The sequence below is a fragment of the Malania oleifera genome, chromosome 6 (assembly GCF_029873635.1).
Source record: "Malania oleifera isolate guangnan ecotype guangnan chromosome 6, ASM2987363v1, whole genome shotgun sequence".
NCBI lineage: Eukaryota > Viridiplantae > Streptophyta > Magnoliopsida > Santalales > Ximeniaceae > Malania > Malania oleifera.
The window spans coordinates 39,126,657-39,152,055 of record NC_080422.1 but is presented as its reverse complement, the minus strand read 5'-3'; the positions used below and the strand labels follow the sequence as shown (position 1 = coordinate 39,152,055).

At 37.2% G+C, this 25,399-nt stretch overlaps 1 protein-coding gene across 3 annotated transcripts; it reads left to right on the top strand.

Annotated features, from left to right (window-relative positions):
• The first annotated feature begins 611 nt into the window (after positions 1-611).
• LOC131157536 (uncharacterized) lies at positions 612-21,192 on the top strand. Of its 3 annotated transcripts, none has more exons than XM_058111767.1 (4): positions 612-898; positions 969-1,073; positions 20,789-20,830; positions 20,931-21,192. In XM_058111767.1, exons 1-3 carry the CDS (start codon positions 830-832, stop codon positions 20,828-20,830), a joined length of 216 nt encoding a protein of 71 aa, XP_057967750.1. In that variant the 5' UTR covers positions 612-829; the 3' UTR covers positions 20,931-21,192. The 3 variants fall into 3 exon arrangements, with proteins under 3 accessions (XP_057967750.1, XP_057967749.1, XP_057967748.1); XM_058111766.1 differs by having other exon boundaries at positions 20,902-21,192; XM_058111765.1 differs by having other exon boundaries at positions 20,789-20,853.
• The last annotated feature ends 4,207 nt before the right edge of the window (positions 21,193-25,399 follow it).

The following is a 25,399-nucleotide window of genomic DNA, read 5'->3' as shown; positions in this document are numbered from 1 at the left end:
TTTTTAATTTTATTTAAATTCATACAAATATAAATTTAAGGCATAAAACATGCACTCTCAAATTCAACTTAAGAATTGACTAATTAACTCCAAGAGAATGAGCCGTGGAAAAATGTAAATGTATTTTTGTCCATCTATCGATAATTTAAAACAAGATAAATTTTGGTGGCCTAATATTATTCTCTGTATGTAAATAAATTATTCATTTTACACATTTTCAAATTAGAATTTAAATAAAATGACCATAATAATTTAAATAAAATATATATTAATTTTTTTTAAAAAATAATTATAAAGACAATTGAATATATTTTATTATTCTTCAGTTGTCATATTTAATAAAATTTTTATTACAAAGTAAAAGGTGAAAGTGTAGCAACTAAGTAAATAATTATAATAATTTTTATTTTTATTATAATATTTTAAATTTATGTTATTTTGTAATTTTATTTTATAATATATTTGACTTTTTCATCAAGTTTTTAATTTATTTTTGTTTTATAAATATTAATTATTCTTATTACTGATTTCTTATTTTTAATTTTTAATTTTTAATTTTTAATTTTTAAAAATTTCTTTCTATCATTTTTGACACCACTAAAGTTCTATTCAGTTCGGCTTGGTTTTATGGTTTGATCGATTCCATTCAAGAATCGTATTGGAACCGTACGGTTCTTACTGGCTGGAACCAAAACCCAACCATATATTCATCAGAACCACTGAGTTTGGTTTGGTTTGGCTACTTAGATGTTCTGGTCTGATAGATTAGAGAATTGATTTGTTTCTTAAACAGGGAATTCAAAGAGGACAGAGAGGAAGAAGGAGCCCTATGGCCAAGTCTTGCAAGGGGCTTGCTATGGAGCTGGTCAAGTGTCTCAGCGAGACTGATTGTGTCCAGGTATCTCCTCCTCCCCCACCTCTTGTACGTTTGGTTCTCCAGTCCATTAACGTTAATTCCTTTTCTGCAGGTTGAGAAGCGATCATATAGGGAATGTGCTGGAGAGAAGAGTCCGTCTATATCAAGTGAGTGTGTTGGACTGAGGGAGACATATTTCAATTGCAAGAGAGGCCAGGTTATGTTTTACTTTATCTTCTTCTACTCTGCCGCGATTAATTAATCTTTTTGTTTATTCCAGTTTTTTATTCACGGCGACTTTTTGCTCTTTAATTGAAAATTTTCAAAACCTTGTTATGCTGCGTTTGGGAGCATGGAGTTGGAGCCTTGGATTTGAAATTGTGGTGAAATTCAACAAAAATACACTTTTGGAGAGACCTTGGATTTAGATAAGATGTAATATAAAAATTGTATTAATATTTGTTCAAATCCATCCAAATTCAGATTCAAGGCCCGAAATCCATGCTCCCAAATGCAGCATAGTTCTTTGCTGCATTTTTGGCCCAATGACCCAATTTTAAATTCAATTCTTCAACTCCATGCTTCCAAACACAGCATTAATTCCTGCAGTCAATTTAAGAAAGTTGCTTATGCGAGTCAGCTTGAAATGGTTTTATTTTGTAGATTGATCAATCTCCGAAGAATCACTAAAAAGAGTATTTTTTAGATAATAAAAGAAGATTGTTAGAAGCGAAGAACAACAAATTTACAATGAATTGGTGAACAACCAAGCCTTCTAAAGAGCAGAAAAAAAATTAATCATATAAATAAAAAATGCAGTCAAAGTAATGAATCCCTCCAATCTCACTGCACATCAACGAGCTACATCCCAAAATGCAAACCAATAGCAGAACATCGTAAAGTAGCCAAAAATGAACCCTACTCCATACCATATACTAAGTCATCATCCTTCCCTTAAGAGAGTTACTTTCCAACCAAACCCATTACACAATAGTGAAAGTAGCATTCCCTAAAGCACTTACACTTCCTTTTGACCTCTGAATTCCTTTAATCTTTGAAGGAAAAAAACCCTTCAAAAGAACAAAAGAATGTCTAATTCTTTCCAAACACACCAAAAAGAATGTTCCAAATACCCCAAATGAAGTAAAATGTAAAAGCCAATGTGCGTTTGTTTTGGTGCTTTGGAAACAAAGAAAACAAATATGTGGAGGGAAGACAAATCATGGATGCAGCCCTAATAGCTAACAAGGTAGTGGATACTTACTAGAGGGAAAAGAAGAACAAAGTGGTGTGCAAACTCGATATGGCGAAAGCTTTCAATAATGTCAATTGGAACTTCCTTCTCTTTACTCTGAGGAAAATGGGTTTTGGGGAGTGTTGGTGTAGTTGGATTGCTCATTGTGTCAACACGCCAAGCTTCTTTGTGTTAATCAACAGGCGGCCCGCTGATTTCTTCCGTTTTTCCAGAGGTCTAGGACAAGAGGACCCTTTATCCCCATTTTTGTTCATCATGGTGATGGAGGTGTTGAGCCTCATGTTGATTAAAGCTGCAAGAGAAGGGCTGCTCAAAGGTCTAAGAGTTGGCAGACATATAGGTCTATGGAGGTCACAAATCTCCTGTTTGCTGATGACACTATTATTTTTTGTGAGGATGACCCTTTCCACATTCTGAATTTGAGATGTATCTTGGCAGGGTTTGAGGCAGTTTCGTGTTTCAAAGTTAACCTTGGAAAAAGTGAAATCACTCCAATTGGAGAAAATGTAGATGGGCCTCTTCTTGCTTGTCTTCTAGGCTGCAAAATGGGTACTTTCCCTACTAACTACATTGGGTTACCTTTCGGCATCAAATTCAAAGCCAAAGGAGTATGGGATCCCATCATTGAAAAATTTTGAAAAAAAATAGGCTGGCTAGATGGAAGAGGAATTACTTATCAAAAGGTGGCGGACTCACTTTCATTAAGAGCACCTTGACAAAACTCCTTGTTTACTTTTTGTCTCTCTGACGTGGATCAGCATACTTACCTATCTCCTTTTCAGATGTTGTGACATGTGGACGGCCTCCTGATGTCCACATTTCCTTTGCTGATATGCTGACACATGGACGACCCCCTGATGTCCACATTCCCTTTGCCAACATGATGACACATGGACGACCTCCCGATGTCCGCATCAATTCATAATTGTTTGTAGATTTTGAATAGATTATTTGAAGACTTGTTTTGAAGACTTTTCAATGTGAGAAAGACCCAAGTAGAGATGCCAAAGCAAGTCCGAGTTCAAGACCCATGTGGGCCCCACACGGCTCCATTGGGCCCACACGAATTGGGCCTCCCTTTGACTTTTGTTTGTTTTTAATTTGTAAACATGCAAGACAACTTGCTTGCATGTGTATGTTAGGAAATTGTGTGAGCATGTCTAGTGAGTTGGACTATTAGTAAGTTGTGCTTCGTATTTATTGTGTCTAGAAAGTTGGAGCATTTATTTTGTTAGTAATATGTAAGAGTAATTAATGTGTCTAGTAAGTTGGTGTCTTTATTATTTGTATCTCCCATGCTTGTATGGGAATTGTTAGTTGTTTAATGTCTTTGCTCCCCCATACTAGCTAAGTTTATTAATGCTTTGTCCCCCCATGCTAGCTATATATATACCCATTCTTTGTAAGAACTATGTAGAGAGAAAAAGTATTGATATTGAAAGGAAATTCCTTTGCTAAAGCTTGTTAGTTTTGTCCAATCATTTTGATTGCGTAGTGTGAGGCTACGCCATTCTCCTCGGAGATCAGGTGGTGAGAGACCACTATCCGATCTAGCGACTCCATCCCTATCCCACTTTACGACTTCCCTCCATCACCCATACGGCCACCACCAAGTTACACCCAAGGCCAACAATCCACCATTCCATTGCAGCATACATATTACATTTCAAAGTTTGCACAAAGAACTTTAGGAGAGTTCTATTATGTGTAGAATATCGTCAAGTCAACCATCATTTTGATTGGTAAATTCAGCATTCATTTGGATCATTACATACTTACAGCAGTTCCACTTCCCCTCCATTACATTGCTGCGTTTGTCTTGGTGTTTTAAATGTTGTTCCAAGGAATATTCTGGCGTGGTCTAAGGCTTGTGTTGAACAACGTCAAGCATCCATAGATTCTCGTGGTAATTTCAGTTTCTGTTTGAACCCCTGTTATATCTTACAGCCCCGGCTATTACTAAACCTTAGTTTCAAATTCTGCACTTTCATATTTGATAAACCCTTTTCCTGAAATTCTGAATTCCAAAACTTGAATAGCATTTGAATCCATAGATTGCAATATTGATACTTGCTAACTTTAAGTTAATTATGGGAATATTGTTGTGCTAATCATAGGACTTTTATTCTTGAAATATTGAAATAGCCTCTTTCTGCATTTAACTTGGTTCCTTTGTGAAAGAACTCTTGGGACTTATTTCTGAACAGCATCATACACCGTATAAAAAATCAATAACATGTGAAATGAAGCTTGATTTATTTTAGTTATGTTTAGTTAATTGAGTTCTTAAATCGAAGTGTCTTGAGTGTATGTGCTTGTGTGAGGGTTGAAACCATAGGATTAGGCCACCCTTACCCGTCCTACATCACTCTTCTTCCCCTTCCAACTTTAGGTTCTAGACTTGAAGGAATTCGAAGGAGGTTTCTTTGGGGGAGCTTTGGGGCAAAATTCAAATTTCACCTTTGTCAAATGGGGCATGGTGAAACAACCCATTCATTTAGGAGGCTTGGGTTCAAAGTCCCTCCACATTTTCAATATAGCCCTATTAGGGAAATGGTGTGGAGATTCATGATTGAGAAAGATCACCTTTGGCGGGGAATCTTTGCTGTGAAATATGGGCTTGAACAAGAGGATTGGATCTCGTAGCCTAATTGGGGACCAGATGGTGTAGGGGTGTGGAATTTCATCAGGAAAGGATGGAATGATTTTGCTTGATATTAAGTTTCAAGTGGGGAGAGGGAGACAACATTTATTTTTGGCATGACTTGTGGCACGATCAAGAAGCTTGTAGAGTCTTATTTCCAGCTATCTATAACTTGGCATGTGATCAAGATGCCCGTGTCAATCAACATCTTCAAACCTTAAATCAGGGCTCTTTTGGAACGTCACCTTCCTTAGAAATATGGATGATTGGGAACTCAACCAACTCACAAATTTCTACAGCTTTCTCTATTGGTTCCAACACCATAGTAGCACCAATCTCTCTATTTGTACCTTGGATGTGAAGGTGGCTTTCATTGTTGGATCCTTCTACAGGAAGCTCTTCCCTTTGGTGTCAAACAACTTTATTTTCCTTTGGACTCAAATTTGGAAGACATCAGCCCCCACAAAAGTTGCCTTCCTTGCTTGGGAGGCAACCCATGTTAAGATTTTGACCATGGATGATTTGCAGAGAAGGGGTCTGTCAATTGCCAATCCCCTTTGCATAGTTGACACAAAATTGATTGAGCACATCATCCTTCACTATGCTTGGACAAGGAATCTCTTGAATATGACACTGACTTTGATCTAACAAAGGTGTGTTGTCGCTAACTTAGTGGGAGGGGAACTCTGGGCCTGGAAAGGGATTTGGGCCATAAAGGCGAAGAGAAAAGTTATGTCCCTCGTTCCCTTTGCAATTTTTTGGTGCGTTTAGAAAGAGAAGAATAGGCGAGTATTCAAAGATTCATCCTCAACAATCAAATTAGCAAAGAACAATGGTTTACTGTGGCCAATAGCTGGCATAATAGGACTGTTATTAATGACTTTAATGTAATCTTTGATTTGTGTGACACCCGTTAGGGTGCTTGATTTAGTGTAACGTGGGCTGGCATCCCCTTGATGCCTCTTCAATAAAGTTTCCTTTACTTATAAAAAAAAAAAAACTAGTATTGATCCTTTCCAAGATAGCAATCCAAACAAAAACCCTTGTTTTGGATGAGGTTTAAGAAGGGAAAGAAACAATGTAAGGGAAAACGAGAACCAATAGAATCACGAGTAGATGACAACTTGTCGTGGTCTGTCTTAAATTTTCGCAAAATTGTCAAAATTTCTGCTTTCCATCACCGTAGAAATCGAAATGGCAATCAAAGTCTGTCATACAAAATTTGTGTTGAAATTTCAATGAATCATTCAAAATTTATTGAAATCTTGAAATTTTAGCGAAACTTGTTGAAAATTAAACTAAAATGGATATCTGGTTTTGGAAAGATCCTTGGTTGGGGAATGTAGTTTTGTCCACCTCTTTTCCACGCCTTTTTCACCAAAGCTCAGGGCAGGATGAGACATTTCTTATTTTCTTGTTGATCTAGGTGGCACTTTACCTTCTTGGTATTTTTACTCCCATAGACCATTAAATGATAGGGAGATGGGAGAGCTATCCTCTTAGCTAGTCTTGTTGAATAACTTTCGTTTTTCTTTAGAAAGGATATGCAGTCTAGGTCTCTGGATCCTTTGGGGATTTAATAGTGCAAATTTTTTGTGATTTTTTGAATAGGTCTAATTTATCTTTTCTTCTCTATAGGTCCATTTGGAAGGGCAAAGTCCCCTTTAAAATTAAAGCTTTTATGTGGTTGGTTGCGCTTGATAGAATTAATGCCAATAACTTGCTGCATGATAGGATGCCTTCGAAGGCTATATCTCCAGACATATGTGTTCTCCTCTTTAATTTTTCAGAATCATCATCTTATTTGTTCATTCGTTGTGACTATGCTTGGAGTGTTTGGAATAAGTTATTTGGTACTTTAGGTGAATGTTGGGCGGCGTCTAAGACAGTGGAGGATTTTTTGGCTGTCTTTTGCCGGATTTGGCAGGAAAAAGGAAAGGGCTGGGTTTTGGAAAAGTGCTTTTTTTGCAGTCTTTGTGGGGTTGTGGGTGGACCGTAATGCATGCATTTTTCTAGGGAAGAAGTCATCTCAGTTGCTGGTTTGGGAAAAGATACATTACATTATTTGGCTTCTCTTTGGTGTGTGGGACAGGGAAATTTTAAGAGGGTGTGCTTTTTTGATATTCAGTGTGATTGGTGTCATGTGTTGGAGTTTAGTTCGTGCTGGTTTTTTCTCTTTTGTTCTTTAGTCTTTAGGTTGTTCCTCTGTGTTTTTTATCTGGATTTTCCAGACTTTGTTAAAGAGATGTCTTATTCTCCTTGCTGTATATTCTTATTCTATTAATGAATTCTTCTTTTATTATTAAAAAAACTTTAACTAGATTGAAATTCCCTTGGAATTCAAATGTGAGATTTAAATGCAAAGTGAATTTCCTCTTAATTCATCCTATTTTGTTGTTGAAACCAAATATTATTACTAGGGATTTTGAAATTATATGAAAAATAAAACTTAGATAATAGCAACAACATATTATTTAACAATTTATGTATAAATTATCTTTAGTTGTGTAATTTTTGATTGAGTTTATGAATTTCATATATATTAATTATTAACTGAATATGTTTAATATGAATGTTATATTACAGTTACTGCACCTCATACACAAGGTAGTTATTATTGAGGTATTTAATTTATAATATATTAGTTGTACTAATTGCATTATTAAGTGTCAAGGGGCCCAAACTAAGCCCAAGACCATCTGCTTCAATAGTTTACGAAAAAGGATATATGGAATCACCTTAATGAATTTTGAAGCATTGAACTGCGATTTAGGCTGATTATTAACTACAGCAAAAAATGATCCAGGAAAGCAACTCTGGATCCAATTTCTCCATTTGAAATCAAGATCTTTCCTCTCTAGCAACCAATCTAAAAATTTCAAAAGCACTTATTGCAAGTCTGTTCAATATCCAACTTGAAGACAACCCCCTTCCTATTACCATGCATAACGTCTTCCATAATTTCATTAGCTACAAAAGCCACATGCAAAATCCTTTTTTATGATAATGCAAATCCATTAAAGACCAAACAACAGTGCACTAGATGGAGGATTAAACATCCTCCATGAATTAAGTAATTACCTAAACATTTCCCTCCAATTCCTTGAAGATCTAATTGGGATTGCCCCTGCCCAACCCTAAACAAATCCAAAAAGAATGCGCCCAGAAAGAAGCATGAAAGTTAATTCTGCCCCATGGCATGCTAAGGCTAGCGTTTGTTGGGGGGATGAGGGTGAAATATCGTGGATGCCATTCTGATCACAAACGAAGTTGTTGAGGATGTTCAAAGATGAAAGAAGAAGGGGCTCATCTTTAAACTGGATTTTGAAAAACCCTATGATGGAGTGAGTTGGAACTTCTTGGATAAGATCTTTATGAGGAAGGGATAAGATCTTACCCCTCCTCACATCCTCAACCATCTCGGTAGCCACCAAAATTGCATCTAGCATTTGCCTTTCTTTGGTAAAAGCAGACTGGGCCATCATGACCGTGGCCCTCAGAACCTTTCTAAATCTTTTGGATTAGACCTTTGTTAAAACCTTATAAAAACTAGTTACCAAAGCAATAGGCCTAAAATCCTCACCCTTCTAAACTGCTCTTTCTTAGGAGTAAGGGCTATGAAGGTTGAATTCACACTATTTCCTCCCCCTCATTACTATGAAACTCCTCCAAAAATCTCATATATCTTCTTGCAAAACCTCCTAGCCATCTTTAAAAAATGCCATGATGAAGCTTTCGGGACTCGAGCTTTATCCCTAATTCCCTATCCATTTCAAACCCTGCCACCTTAACTTCATCCACTTCAAAAGGTTGCTCTGGCCAGATTGCCTTATCTTATGGGGAACCTATCAAATCCCTCAATCATCAATCTATGCCAACAATCCTCCATATGCCAGCTCTTATAAAAGCACATGATCTCATCTCCAATCTGTTTTTGATGCCAAGTTCACAAACTCATTTATTTTCTCAGCAAGAGCACCTCCAACTGATTGCAAAGATGAGTCCTTCTAGCCCTATCCTCCTCACCTAGCAGCTCACACTCCTCCAACCTGTCCATCCCTTCAATCTTAGAAAATATCTTATTTTCTTTGTTCTTCGATATTCCCAAGTGCCTCTTTATTCCATTGTTTTAACCTATTTTCACAAATTTGGATTGCGATACTTGAAAGAATTAATACCAATGATTTGCTTCAAAAGGGAAGACCTAATAAGGCCCTGTCCCCCAACATTTGTGTCCTTTGCATGAGGAGGGAAGAGACTCGTGCACATCTCTTTCTTCATTGCCCTTTCACGTTGGCTATTTGGAATAAGTTATTTGGTATATTTGGTGAAAATTGGGTCTGCCCATACACTTTGAAGGCCTTTTATACCTTAATTTTTAGGGTTTTTGGCAAAGGAAAGGATAAGAAAGCTCTATGGTGTTGCAGTTATGGCTATTATTTGGTGTGTTTGGTTGGAAAGGAACTCTAGAAAAGGTGTGGCTACCACTAACAATTTGCTTTGGAGTAGAGTGGTATATCTTGTGTCGCTGTGGGTGTTAGCAAATGGTTTTTTTTGTCATGTTTCTCTGTGAGACTTGCAGCGGGATTGGTTGGCCCTTTTACATTGAGTTTAGTTCTCTGTTTAGGTTGCATTTTTGATAACTAGTTTCTATTGATGTAAAGGGAGGATTCCTTATTCTCCCTGTCTTTTCTTTTTCATCGCTTTAAAGCCCTCCCCCTTCCTGGAACATGACACACTCTCCAGCAAACCTTGAGTTTATTCTTGGAAGAAGGTTGTATCAGCCATATATTCTCAAATATAAACAGAATAGAACCCCACTGACAGGATTAGAATCTAAGAGCACTGGACAATGATCAACGATAGGCCTAACTAGAACCTCTTGCACAACATTCGGGTAAAAAAAAATCTTCCTGTATATAGAAATCTATCAATCTGAGAAGCATCCTGTCTAGTTCTTGATACCACCCAAGTGAAATTGCTATTGCTCAGTGGAAGATCCCGAAGACCAGTCCCAGATGAAAAAGTCAAACTTCCTCTTGGCATTGGTACCTTCGACCCACCTAACCTATCTCTAGAGCTCCTAATGATGTTGAAGTCATCTCCTACCACAAATACCATGGAGACTAGCATGCTCGATGCAGAAAGCATTGTGCAAAGAGAACTGTATGGTACCATAGACTGAAGTAAACCACCACTCCTGAAATCCCTAACCTCTTACAAGATTGACATTAAAAAGACCCTAAAATGAAATCTCTCTACATAGCAACGCTGGTATCCCAAGCTACTAGCTGACCTCTGTGCACCCCGGCAGAAGGGAAAGACATTCGCTCTTTAAATCTCGAATCCCAAATGCTCCTGAATAACAAGGCATCGGTCTCTCCTACTTTAGGCTCATGCAAAGATAAGATATCCTGACTAAATTAATTAACCATCTCCTTAAGCATTCTTCTCTTATTCCCACTCCCCAACGCCCTCTCATTCCAAGACATAAGCCTTATTTTATCCCATCATTAGTACCCAATGATCTACTCCCTTCGTCATAGATATCTGAAGAAGCAAGCCTTATTAGCAGTTTTCCTTTCCCTGAGACCCTCCAGTTGAAGCCTAGCCTTTTCTCCATTAGGAATCTCCAAATTAAGATCCAGTTCATTGAAAAGTTCTTGGGCAGCCTGGTTGTCCCTCATCTCCCTAAAGGTCAATTGTTTTAAAATTCCCTTTTGCTTCTAACTCCCTATGGCATGTTGATGGCTCAAATTGTATGAGATAACAGTAGAATAGAAGAATATCATTGGAAGTCTTTGGTTGGTGATTTCCAAGGTCCCTGGTCAGGTTTGAGGGGCAGTAGGTGCTGTGGAATTTTCCAAAGACTTTGGGAACCAATGATTGGACTCCGATGCCAGTTGGCTAATTCCTTTTAAAATCTGAGTTTCACCTGTGCCCATGTCTCTCTGTTTATGACTAATCTGATGTTTGATTTTGGAGCATTGAACTAAGAACTGCAGAAGCCACACCATGCCAATCCAATACATCAGAACTCCCACAATCAAGTGAGAGTATCTGTTTGACCTGCTCTACCTCCCGCCTTCCACAAATGTCCAATTAGAAGCTCAGAGGATATTGAATCGTACAGATTATTGCTTCTCAATATTGTTCGAAACCATCACTTTTTCCCTTTATTCTTGTTATCCAATCCCTTAACAACCATCTTCATCTTCTTATGGTCATAGGCTTCTGATGATCTCTGTAGGGTTTTCTTAGAGAAACCCAAACCTGATGGCCCTTCTCATGCTGCCCTGGCAGTGGTGAAATCCCTTGTTCTTCAAAGCTTGTCAAGTCTCCGAAATCTCCTTCTCCTACTCCTAGGTTTGCCATTACTACCTGTTCTTTATCATCCTGTACTCCTTGCTATGCAGTGATTGTGTCTGAGGCCCCTCGCCTTTTCAAGCCTAACTGAAGTGCTCTCGCCAGAAAAGAGCTCATTCAGTGTGTACCTTAACCTCTTGAGCTGCCCTTTGAATCCTGCCCATTTCGAAATGAGTCTTATTCTGGGCTTTTCAGAGAGCCCATTATTTAAAAATTGACTATAAGTAGCCCCGCGCTTGCTGTTGGCCTAAAACCCCAAGTCTTCCCCTAACTGGGCCAAAAAAAAAAAATGAGCTGCATTCTTCTGATACTTACTCTCCCTCGCTCTTAATTAACCGTACCATTTAAAATGTCTCCCTCAGAAACTATGGCAGCTCTAGTGGAATCCCTTGATTCTGCCTTGAACAAGATTCCCCAATATGATTCCTTTCCTTCCATGGCTCTTCTCACCAGAATTTTCCACCATAGCTGATGCAGAAGATCATCAACTCTCGAAAATACAGCCTGGCGGTGATCAGTGGAAGACTGTCCCACCCTCCTGGCCCCAAAATGCTTGTTCAGGGCACTGCAATCCTGACATTGCAGCATTGATGCATCCGTATCTGCATCTGAGATAGGGTAATGGCCCTCTTCTCTGCCTCTCATCCCCACAAAATCTTTTTCCATCCCCCTGCCTCCTTGCCATTCAGGATGCAATAATTTGAATTGCACCCTAATTTGGGATCTTCTCCATAGAGAGGAAATTCCTGTAGCCATTCTCCCTCAACCTCATCATACAAAAGTGGTTAGATGCCTGGAAAATTTGTACCTGCAAGGTCACTGTTTTTGTGAAAAGCGAGTGTAATTCTTCCGCTAATCATCGCCTTTCCTCAGTTGATGGCATGATGCAGAAATCCCATTTGTCATTTATCTCTGTTATAATGAAAATTTTGCCTCTATCATTGAATAAAAATTGTTTTTTTGTTGATATTAATGCAAGACTCCCCATGAATCCAAAGGAAGACATTGTGCGAGTGATCATGGCGTCACTCTTGCATACCTTGCTGGATCTCCAGCATGGTCAGCAACTCAGCATGCATTGTGGAATTTTTTTTTTTTAAAACTTGATTATGATTGAATCACATGAAACAACCTTACGAGCTTGTAATCCAAGATCACCTATGAAGGCATTCTGGTAAATTGCAATTATTTCATCCAAAATTACATTTAATCTATTCATCAACACCTTACATAAACAAGACTAGGGGCCTAAAATCCCTCATCTTATAGATTGTCCGTCTTGGGCACCAAGGTAATAAGGTTGAAAACTCTCCTTCCCACGGCCCCATGAACAAAAACTCGCTTAAAACCTCAAAAGATTGTCCTTAATAATGGCTTGACAAATTTGGAACAAAAGAAAAACCCAAAAATGAACCCATGTAGTTGCGGGGCCTTCTCCTTATCCATCTCAGAGACCCCTCTCTTAAACCGCCTTCTCCTCAAATGGTCTCTCTAATCATTCTGCCTTCCCTAGAGAAATAAAAGACCTATCAAAGCTTTCAACAATAGCTCTACAATTATCATCTCCGTAGTAATCAAATCTTGTTTCCTACCTCTCCCTCATTTTCAAAATCTTTGATGAAGCATTTGCATTTCTACCATTAGCAACTATTAAGATTTGATTAAAATGAATGACCTCACTTGAAGATAGGTCTCTTCCTTTATTTATAATACAAATTAAATACATTCTAATGACAATAATGCCCTTACTAACTCTCACTAATTAACAGACTAACACACTCAATAATAATAATACTAAAAGACATATATAACCTCTAACACTCCCCCTCAAGCTGGAGTATAAATGTCATTTGATCCTAGCTTGTTACAAATGAATTTAACACAATCACCCCCCAACGCTTTGGTAAACAAATCAGCAAGCTGCATGTCCAACTTCTCATAAGCGGTTGTAATGAGCTTCTGCACAAGTTTCTCCTAAACAAAGTGGAAATAACTTCAATGTGCTTCGTCTGCTCATGAAAGACCGGGTTGGAGGCAATATGAAAAGCATCTTGATTACCACACATCAACTTTATAGGCGAAGAATGCGAAAAACCCAATTGTTCCAACATGTTCTTCAACCAAATAAGTTCACAAGCAGTATGAACCATAACTCTATATTTTGATTCAACACTTGACCTTGCCACCACAGTTTTTTTCTTACTCTTATAAGAAACCAAATTACCACCAACCAAGATATAGTACTTGGTGGTGGATCTCCGATCGGAAGGTGATCCAGCCCAATCTGCATTTGTATATCCATGGATGTAAGTGTGACCCTGATCACAATATAAAAGACCTTTCCCAAGTCCACCTTAGAGATATATCAAGATGTGAATTACAACGTCCCAATGAGTTGTCTCGGGAGAACCTAGAAATTGACTCACAACACTTGTTGCAAAAGATATATCTAGTTGAGTAACTGTGAGATAATTCAACTTTCCAACAAGTCTCTAGTATTGTCTACGATTAGATGGCAAATCATCCATATCTGACATTAACTTGCTATTAGGATCCATGTGTGTATCAACCTGTTAAGATCCTGTTAGATTACCACTTTACCTAAAAGCTTAAGCTATTAGTTTGTAGGCCAACAATGTAAATCAAGCTTTAACACTCCCTCGCATGTGCAGTCCGGCTACACGTGGAGAGATAAACACACAATAAATAACACCCATGATAGGGAACACAATAATATTTTTTAAACGCACACAATAAATACGGGCAACAAGACTAGAACCCAGGACATCCTGGTAACCAGCTCTGATACCATGTTAGATTTCCACTTTACCTAAAAGTTTAAGCTATTAGGTTGCGAGCCAACACTGTATATCTAGCTTTAATAGATCCCAACAGCTAGTTTCACCCAACAAATCAAGAACATACTTCCTCTGTGACACAACAGTTCTGATACGGGATCTAGATACTTTTATATCCAAGAAGTATTTCAATGGTCCCAAATCTTTGGTCTGAAACTTAGTATGTAGAAAAAGTTTTGAGTCTCTGAATACCTTTATCATCATCACCTGTAATAACAGTATCATCCACATAAACAACAAGAAGGATCCTACTCGATGAAGTATGATGATAAAAAACAGAATGATCCTGAAACGACCAAAACCATGCTCAGATTGGAGCAAGTGGTCAGATTTCCCTAAGCCTGCTAAATAAATCCGAACCGCTTTAGACCATTGAACATAGTTCTTTCCATCCAACTTTTGAGTAGTTATTTGTGGCAGCGATGTACGAAACAAATTTTTGGGATTCATAGATTCCATCCCAACACTCACAAATCAGCAACCACACCAAAAACAAGAAGAAAAATCAAAACTAATTGGGACAATCACAAACTATGTGAAGCATCGACACAATGATGGACGAGGTGAACAACTCACCAACGGATATATCACTGCCCCATGACTCACAAATCTGCAACCACACCAAAAACAAAGAAGAACAATCACTAATCAAGAGAATCACAAACTATGTGAAGCACCGACAAAACCACAGACGAGGTGAACAACTCACCGACGGGTATAGCACTGCCACAGCTTCACAACTGAACATACAAACACTGCCATGGCTCTGAAAAACTCACAAAGAAGCCTTCACAAATCCTGTGAAGAAATTAATAGAATACCATTGTCGAAAAAGGTTGAGGGAAAAAAAGGAAAAAAAAAAGTGGCCAGAACTTCACTCATGCGCTGGTGCTTGGGGTCGGCTCTGCTGGCATTTGGCCAGTGTGTGAGGGCGTGTGGAGTGTCCTTTGGCGATGGGGTTTTTGTGAGGTGGGTCGTCCCCAGGGGGGAAGGGGGTTGTTTATGGGTGTATGGTTGGTTTTGTGAAATAATATGGTATGGAGGTGGATCTGGGAACAACAGTCATGGGAATGGTGTTTGCTGGAATGGTGTTTAGGTTGGATCATGCTCTGATACCATGTTAAGATTTGATTAAAATGAATGATCTCACTTGAAGATAGATCTCTATCTCTATTCATAATACAAATTAAATACATTCTAATGACAATAATACCCTTTCTAACTCTCACTAATTAACATACTAACACACTCTATAATAATAATACTAAAAGACATATCTAACCTGTAACAGCAACTTTATAGAATAATCTAGAATTACTATCTCCTTCTTTCATCTACTACAACATAGAATTTTTGCCTCCAACTAATTTCCACCTTCAAAAGAATCTCATCAAGTTCATTCAACAACTCCACCTGCCTAACCTTATGCTCCTCATTCAAAATAGCCACCTCTTCTAATCAATTAAGATCTCTAATCTCCTTAAAAATATCATTCTTTCTGATTTCTATATCCTCAAATACCCAATTGTGTCACTCTTATTAATGCTTCTATTTTCAATATCCCTTTTTAGAATTTCTGATAGTGTTCCTGTGGCTTTGGAGAGGATCACAAGAGATTTTTTATGGTTCAGTGTGGGTGTTAGTAAACGTGTTCATCTTGTTAGCTGGGATGTGGTTAGGAGACCTAAATTAGCGAGGTTTTGGTACTTTGTTAATTTGGTGTCTAAAAACATGTCTCTAGTAGGGAAATGGTTCTGGAAGTTCCTCCGAGAGGTTGATTCCCTATGGCAGGAGTCTAAAGTTTGTTGGAATGGTGGGATGCAAGAGGGCAGTGGTGATATTTCTCATGTGAGTCCGTGGAAGTTTGTTTCTCAGGTTGCTTATTTGTTCTTTCCTCTTACAGGGTTCAAGGTTGGTGGAGGTAAAAGGATTCAGTTGGGAAGATTTATGGCTGGGGGAGGTTTTCTTGGAGGCATTGGTGCCTCGCTTTTTTAGTTTGTCTTCTGTTCATAATGCTCCAATCACATCCTTTTATTATTTGGAGAGGTGCTTGCTTTATGGATTTGGTTGGGGTTTCATTTTCTTCTAAATATTTGTTTTTTCACTTACTGAAACCTTCAACATTTTGTTCTTTTCATTTGAACAATGTTATTAAGAAGGCAAATGTTCCTTTTAAAATTCAGCATTCACTTGGACCTTGACTCTTAAAAGGATTAATACTAATGACTTATTACAGGTAAGGAGACCTTTTAAGGCTAGTAGTTGAGAATTGATATATTTGCAGAATATGTTGAGACTCTAATGAGACTAATGCACATCTCTTTCTACATTTTTTTGTGCCCTGGCAACTTTGGTTACTCTCTTTTTTGTTTTCCGTAAAGTATGGGTAACATCACAAGATGCTGATGACTTACATGTTGGTGGCTTGGTGCATTGGGGTTTTGGGAGATGTAGAAGGGGGAAGATTTTGTGGAATTGGGCAATATATGCCATTTTTTTTTACTACAGGTTGATAGAAATGCAGGGCTATTAAATGCTAAAACAACATCTTCCCATTTGTTATGGGATAGGGTTATTTTCCTACTTTCTCTTTAGGAACATGCTTCCAGGGTGTTTTTGGGGAGTTGGTCTGATCTTCTAAGTGATTGGAGAGCTGCACTTTAGTAATTTCTTTTAGACTTCCATAGGAGGATGTCTAGTTCTTTAATTTTGTACTTCTTTCTTGCTCCTATTGATGATTTTTTAATTCTACCATAAAATTTATCCTCAAACCTAAACGGAATAGGCTCCTGCTTAATTGTGCTAGAATCAAGAATAATGTTGCAATGATTTGACACCACCCTAGGCAAAATTTCCTAGCACAAGTTTTGAAAAGAGTCATCCAGTCATTTGTAACCAGAAAGCTATCAGCACAAATCGCAACAGGCCTCTCGCCTGATCATGTAAACCATAATGCTCCACCTAGTAGTGAACTACTTACCCGAATGACTGACTGATAGGAAAACTGGAACTCTTAAAAATGTCTAAAAAATAAATCCACAAAATAATTCAAAAATAGAAAATTAGTGCTCTGCTACTGAATAGTAGCAGAATGAAGACATTTTCTAGCTCTTGCTATACTTCACTCTTGATCCTTCTATTGCCTACATCATTTCTTCAGTAATAAAGAAGCATGCTGTTGTAATATTCCATGCATTTTGAGCATGCAGCCTTGTTTTGTAATGGGCTGAAGTTCATTATCACTTTGATCAATTTGGCATCAGATTGTTGAACTTCTCTGCATGCGCCCCAACCATAATTGCTACCTGCTTCAATAATATAATTTCTTTATATACTGAATCCTCATGATCAAGAGGAAGGTACCTTTCTTTTAAGTTGAACTTTATTTCCTCCACATGAATGATAACGGGCTGATCAAGTGCGATCATGTGACCTTCAATGCTGCACCATATATGTGCTTATCCCTTTAGTTTTTTCTTCTGAAAGAGTACCTTTTGATCTTTTGATATCCTACAGTAGTCAGTCATTTTCCATGGCTGTTATCAAAATCAGTTAAGAGCGATGATCAAGCTTTTCTGAGAAGTGCGGATCATTAGTTATGACCACCTTAATACTATCATCGTTTGGAATTCCATAATTTGTATGTGGCTCCATAACTTGTTGACATGCATAATGCATAATTCAGGCTCTATTGGCTGGTTTACTGTGGCTGGTCTGGGGTCAAGCCTTGTAGGTATATGCCAGCATTGGTTTTAAATTTTCCGCATAATTTATTCAGGCTCGATCAGTTGGGGGTCTAGGGTCAAGCCTTGTAGGTATGCCAGCATTGCTTTGAATTTCCCGATTTTCATGTGGAAATTCTTGATGAGTTGCATTTCATTGCTTCCTTCTGCAGCCTGATTAGTTAAGCTGTTTTAAGCCACATTTCTAATCTAGCAACTTGATTGGAGAGGGCTCTTGAGCACTATCTTCTAGCAAATCATTTCTTTGCTGATCGGTAAGCTTTGCTCAAGATTCTTTGCCACTTTAATTGGCCATGTGAAATAAAGATTGCTGAATAGCTTTGTTTCCAAATTGATGCAGCATCAGAAAAAAATAAGATGAAGGATTGGGCTATAATACAAATTTACCTATTATCAAGGATAGGATGCATTGTGGAAACAAGGTGACTGGTTCAAATGAGTAGTTGTCCACCTCCTCTGACAGAATTCTGATCCCATTCTTGTTAGGTCTATCTTCATTTCGTTGGAGCATACCAGAGTGGATCTAGGGAATATACTTCTTTCTTCAAAATGCATTCAATAATTCCTTTTATTTACTCTTTTCAGTTCAAATCTTTATTGTTCAAAGGCTCTCCTCAACTTTTGAATACTTGAGGTTTGGAAACTGGCTTACACGTAAGTACAGAATGAACGCTGTCTAATTAAATATTGAGGGTAAAATACTTTGTGCCCCTTGCGACTTTGTCTGGTGACGCATAACCCCTTAACCAATTCCTAGTATGTGCACGTAATGCCTCAAAACTTTTGGACCAACTCACAAAACAAAACTGTTGGTTTTGCTAAAATAATTAATGCTCAAACTTCCAACATTAATGTTCAGGTTAAGAATGGAGATAGATACTATGCTAATGCATTTGATGATAATAACGATGACATGGGTGATGATTTTAATGACGGGCTTGCTGATGATGATTCAGTGATGCTCATGATTCATGAAGTAAATAAGGGCTCAACCAAGGGTTGTGGTTTTTGGTCTTGAAATCTTACTGGCCAATTTTTAGGAAATTTACAAAAAAAATATCATACAAATGCGTTTTTAATATATATTTATATGGTCATTAGAATCTTATGATCCTCTTGATCTTATCCTACACTCCTAGTGATCCTGTGTAGAATCTTGATTATAATAACTTTGATTGGGACTCCAAAACCATAGTAGCATATTTTCACATCTTATCCTTGTATTGTAAATTTGTATGTTCACACACCCTCACACCCACACCCACACCCACACATCCACATGGATGCCAATGAGTAACAGTGCAGTATCAAGAATCCCATTTCTTCTATCTTGTCTCTCATGCTTCTTCATACTTTGATGTTTGCATGCCCACATCCCCAGTAAGTCACAATACAGGCTGCAATATTAAAATATAACCTCCATTACATTCCAGAAACAGAAGATGTCTTCATTTCCAAATCAGAGTATGAGGGAAGCATGAGAGATTGGATAGATGAAATAAGTTTTTCTGCACTGTGTGGTTAATTGTTGCATGCATTACCCTTTCTCTATCATGTTGACTTACAGAGCGTGCAGCGTTCACATTGCCTTCCCTTTTGCACTTTGTGTGGCACCCTGCCTACTTTCTTGGGTGCTTGGTGTGAACCATTACCTTCTCTCTGTAGTTTTACTGGAAGTCCTCTGCTCACTTATCCATCGAATTGTCATGGATTCTTTTCCCATCCTCTGTACGCAAAAATATAAGCAACGATCTCAATTAACTTCCGTAGGGTGGCCTCAAGCTCTATTGGCACAAACCTGTGGGATTTTGGATTGCATCTGACCTTGATGTCATTCAGCCTATTCAAGGCTTCCAATAGCTCAATATTCTCTAACAGACCTCAAGCTCTGTTGGTCTGTTTCCTGCAGGGAGGCCTCAAGTTCTATTGGTCGTACCCTTTAGGACAATGAATGGCATCACGCCCTCAATGTGTTTCAGCCTACTCAAGGCTTCCAATAACTCAATATTCTCTGGTAGACCTCAAGCTCTATTGGTCTACTTCCCGTAGGGAGGCCTCAAGCTCTATTGGCACTAACCCTTGGGATTATGTATGGAATCATGACCTCGATGAGTTTCCGACTGCTCAATTCTCCTTTTGAATACCGCAAGCTCTGTTTGTCTTTCTCCTTCTGGAGCTGGGAGATGGCATCATGCCCTCAATGTATTTCAACATATTCTTGAGGCTTTTAACTACTCCATACCAGGGGTTTTCATACATGGAGTGACTTACTCAAGTTCCATAATTCTATTTTCAAAATCAATTTTCTCTTTGTTGGCCTTATATTCTATTGGCACGCCTTTCTCTTGAGTCATCCCTTGCCTTACATGCCTCCACATTGTTCTATTTTACAAAATTTTAAATTCTAATTTTCCAACTCATAGTGTTCACGCCCACCGGGCTCATGCACACCGTGCTCTGATACCAATTGTCATGGACCGCCAATTTAAACTCAATTAACGGGACGCACGGCACTCGTTGAGGCTCTCCCTCGACAGAGTCCGCCAATAACTACACGTTCAATCTGCCTAGCATGAACACTCGAGAGGTTTTCGAAAGCCATTCATAGTCACGAAATATCAATTCCAACAATAATAAATTCATGAAGACAAGTGACCTTCATACTCAATGACATGTGGGTCTAGTTGTTATATTCAATCAACAAAACAACCACACAAGCCAACATCCAAGTAATTCGACATCCAGTACAAAAATCTCTTATGAGGGCAAGTGAAGACATCTCTCCTCCCCATTTAATCGAGATCACACTGTCAACCCCTAACACATTGCATATTGTGCTAATTTGGACAAGCTGTGAGATGACTTTCATTTTGGAAGGAACTTTGTAATTTTTGGACTGACTTGTATGATCTGAAAAATTATAGTGTTTAAGAACTTCAAATAACAAGCTGAAAAAAGTTAGGAGCTGTTAAATTCTTTTATTTGAAGCAACTATTAGCTTGTCGGGAATTCTTTTGACGTGTCAAATATTCTTTTTCTTTCTACATTTGTATTTTTCTTTTGCAGGTTGACATGAGAGCTAGGATTCGTGGAAACAAGGGCTACTAGGTTGTTGGGAATCTCCTTTCTAGGTTGTGCCATGAATTTTGAATAGTTAAACTGACTTGAGCTTTATGTAGGGTAAATTTAATATTTACTGCACCTGCAGAGGGAGCAAGAGACATTTTGAGAAATACCTCCCTGGCTGTAGAATGGTTTTTCATTAGATAACTTTATCCCACTGGAGGTGGTTCAAGTCATGGAAACGGTGTCTTCCTTCATGGAGGTATGACTGCCCGTCCTCCCTGGATCCTGATGGCCCAGGTGCCTTGTGAGCTGAGAGCGTTACATTTATTCTTTTTGGTCTTTAGTATTTAATTTTGCTGGGTTCTTGCGTGACCCAAATCTAATATAAGAAATTACAGTGGTAATTTTGCACTGTGCCATACCTGAAAATAGCTTTAATTAAAATCTTATTGTAGGAGTTGATCCGTGGAGAATATGAAAATAGAGATCTATGTAGAAATGGAAATTGGTTTTTTTGTTCATTTTTACTTTTTAAAGTCTTGTAAAAGATAAATTGAACATAAAATAGATTGTAAATATAACAGAAAAATGTGTATTGTATTGATAATTTATAATTAATATATAGATACTAACTTTTAACAAATTATTTGTAGTGTTGGGTTGGTGTAGGGTCATCTTTTAAGGTTATCTTTGGGGTACAAGACACTAACCTCCCTCGACATTTGGCTAAAAGACATTGCGTGAGATTTCAAAAATCCCATGAAACTCCCAAGAGGTTTTAAAAGTCTTATATACCTCCCTTGACAGGGGACACTTATATTCCGTAAACTTGTTCTTTTTCTTTTTTTTTTGGGGGGGCAAAATGGAAGGGAAGGTTAATGTTTTTTTGGCACACCTCAAGAGAGCTAAGTGGAATTTTTGAAACCTTAGGAGAGACCGCTATCTTTTACTAAAATTATATTAAATTTTTTCTAAATTAGCACAAAATCAAACACCTAAAAATTTTTTTGGGGACTACATCATACATATATTTTCCTGTGAATGTTGACATAAAAAAAAATGGATGAAAAATGAGTTAGCAAAGATGAGTTTTAAGAATATGGCTTAAATATTTGGGTCAAATTAGTACATAACTATGTATATTAATTGGAAGCATAGATTTTTGGGGTTTAGATTTGGTTAATGTTTGAATTTGAGCAAATCATAATATAAACTTGTATTGAAATTTTACCAAATTCATACAAATCTAAATGTAACTTTTGAAGTGTATGCTCCCAAACGCATGGTAAGCAATATCAAAGCTAATAAAATGTAATTTTAGATGACTGATGAAAACGATAACTTGAATTTCTTGCATAGGTGTGGGGTAAATGTGGGGTAAGTTTAGTATGTCATTGAACTTTACTTGTGGTTTAAATTGGATGCTTAACTTCAATTTCTAATATATTATTGACATAGTTTTGCACATTGTTTAAATGTTATCTAAATGTCCAGGAACGTTCTCTTGTAATTGGTGGATGTTCTCCTAACATCTTTAGTGAGCACTTATAAAAGTAAGAAAACTCATTGAAAGAATTGTGGATTCCTAATTTTACTTAATCAATCCTTAACATTCGTACGGTTAAGAGGGTTGGCCAAAGACTAATGAACTATTAAGTGAATGTGAGTGGGATACGAAGTGGTAAATGAATGTCAGCGGGATGCAATAGCTCGGTAACTGATTGAGATAGCGATTTGTTAGTAATAGAAGATAGTTGTCGGACTTTGTTAATAACAAAAGATAATAGTTACATTAATTACATTATTGTCTAAAATCCATGACATAAGATGTTAGAAATTAAAGTTCGGTATTGTTAAAGTTGAATGATTGATAGAACTTATTTGCTAATAGGAGTTTGGATTCTAAAATTTTAATTTTAATTTTTGTACATTTAAATCAAACATAATATAAAATTGGGTGAAAGAGACTAACGTCCCTTAAGGTTTCAAGAATTCCACATGCTTCCTTCCTTAAGATTTCAAAAATTTCACAAACCTCACATGACATTTGATTTTTAGGACACCTGTACCTTAAAAAAAAATCTTGCCTTTTTGTCAAATATAAGGGTAAGTTTGTATCCTTTTCGCAAATTTTAAAGGAGGTTTCTCAAAGGTTTCTTGAATTTTTGAAACCTTAGGGGAGATCTATGTCTTTTTGCCAAATTTCTGGAGAAATTAGTGTCTTTTACTCAATTTCATATTATGTTTGATTTAAATGCACACAAATTCAAATTTAAAGTCTTAAATTTACATCTGAAACCCAAGAGCGTTGTAGTTTTTTTTTAGAAAGAGCCAGAAACCACCTACATAGCGGCCACGTCCCAAGTTTATTAATAACTCTCACTTATGGCGGAAGAATACCGTGAAAACAAAAGGACACTTGAGGCTTACATAATAACCAATAAAACACCTCATGTATTAAATCAAATAAAAGAAGAAAATAAACCTATACCAATACCAAAAGAAAATCAACTAAGCATATCTCATATAAGTCATACTCATCTTATCCAATCTATACAAACTTTTGATAATTTTAGGAAGTTAACTATTATTTGTAAACAAAATATTCCTCCTCATGACACCTTGTTGAGCCAAAGCATCTGTCAATCTGCCACTTTATTCACAAGAGCGTTGTTGTTACCACACATATAACTCCCACTTTCCTACTGACGGTCCTGTATTATATGATTATATCTTTATCTCTTACATTTCACTTACCTATACTCAAACAGTGGTGTGATCCATTTAATATAAAGCCAAGTGAAAAAGAGAATTTTTTTTTTCTTTCTTTCTTCTTTTGAAGATAAGGACAACCCCTTTCAAACCTAACCACCCCTTCTGCCCCTACCCCTTCTCAAAATTGGGAGGAAAGGCACCCAAAAGGAATCAAACCCTAGTTAGCGCCTAGGGAACCAAGTGATGAACCATGTGGAAAAGAAGCTATTAGTGTGGCGACATCCCTTTCATTCTTTTGATAATTGCACTTTACCCTATTGAAATTTAAATTTGTTAAATAATATATATATATATATATATATATATATATATACATATATATAAGAATAAAATATATCAAGTGAAAGTATAGCAATTTATAAAATATATTTAATAAAATTTAGGGTTAAAAAATGATAAAAAATGGCTTATTCCAAAACAAATATAAAAATACTACTAATAATTATTCAAAGAGCGGCAATGACATCGTATCATACCACAAGATAAGGTCCATACTTCCAAATAGTAACATATTTGTATTTTTTTTTTTATTTACTAATTCTTACAAGAATTGCTTGAGGTCCATACACCAAAGCAATCACAAGGTTGCACCCTATATATGAATGACTATTTAGAATGCAATCACAAGTTTGCACCCAACCTAAGGATTATTAGCTAAAGAGTGGTAACAAGATCCTATCTTCCACTAGTTAGGGTTTTAATAATAGGTAGTAACAAAATACTTTCCTTTTGTTTTTGCCTTACAAGAACCACTTGTTGAGATTTGAACACCAAAAATATCACAAGGCTTCTCCTTATAGCAGATTAGCTAGCCAAACAAGACTCTACCTATCTAACTGTCACAAGGTTCCACCTTATAACATAGTGGATAGCGAAACAAGACTCCAACTATCTCAAATAAGAATCGATATCCAAAAAGTGGTAACAAGGTTATATCATTTTGTTAACCAAAATCTAAACACCAGTAGGTAATAGGAAATTAGGAACTTATCCTTTTGTTTTTTATTTGTTTTGTTTTGTTTTCCCCCCATTATTTCTATTAGAACTACAAGCCAAGCCAATTACAAGGTTTTATTTTATATGAGAGTCTATAGTTGAAATACAATAACAATACTTCGTCCATATTGAATAAGAATTGTTAGCTAAAGAGTATGAGTCTTGTAATTTTATAAGAACCTTCAGCCAATGTTTATGCACCAAAATAGTCATAAGGTTTTACTATAGATGAGAAATGTAACCTAAGCATGATAATAAAACTCTTCATCCAACTTAAATGAGGATTGTTAGTTGAAGAACCCTCCTAATAAGAGGAAGATACATCTCAGGTACCTATAAGACATGTTGTCCTCACACAACAACAATTTGAAACCACATAAGACTAGATGAAGTTGCTAGCAGGGAATATGAAAAGTATTGCTAGCCCTCAACACGTCAGTTTAAGAGAAAAATAGCCTAGAGGCTATGAATCCACAACCTTAGGAGGAGGAAAAGACTACCAAACTAGTGGAGTCAAAACCTCTTGAAATACTGAGGAGGGTAAAGCCTAGAAAACGAGCCTTTGTGTTCGTAAGAAAAGCATAGAATAGAGAATGTAGCTGAAAAGGCATAGTAGAAAGGAAATAATGGTTGAAGCACTACCAGTAGGGTTCAAATGCAAGTTATAGAGTCCTATAATGCCATCACAGATCTTGTGGATCACCTGGAAACTTTGTAGGCCCTAATGGTGCTACATAGGGCAGTAAGCACAATCAAGTCTTACAGATAGTTGGATGTGGTACTTGAGCCTGAAGCTTGGATCAATGTTGTCCTTTAAAGGATTTAGCACCCAATTTATGG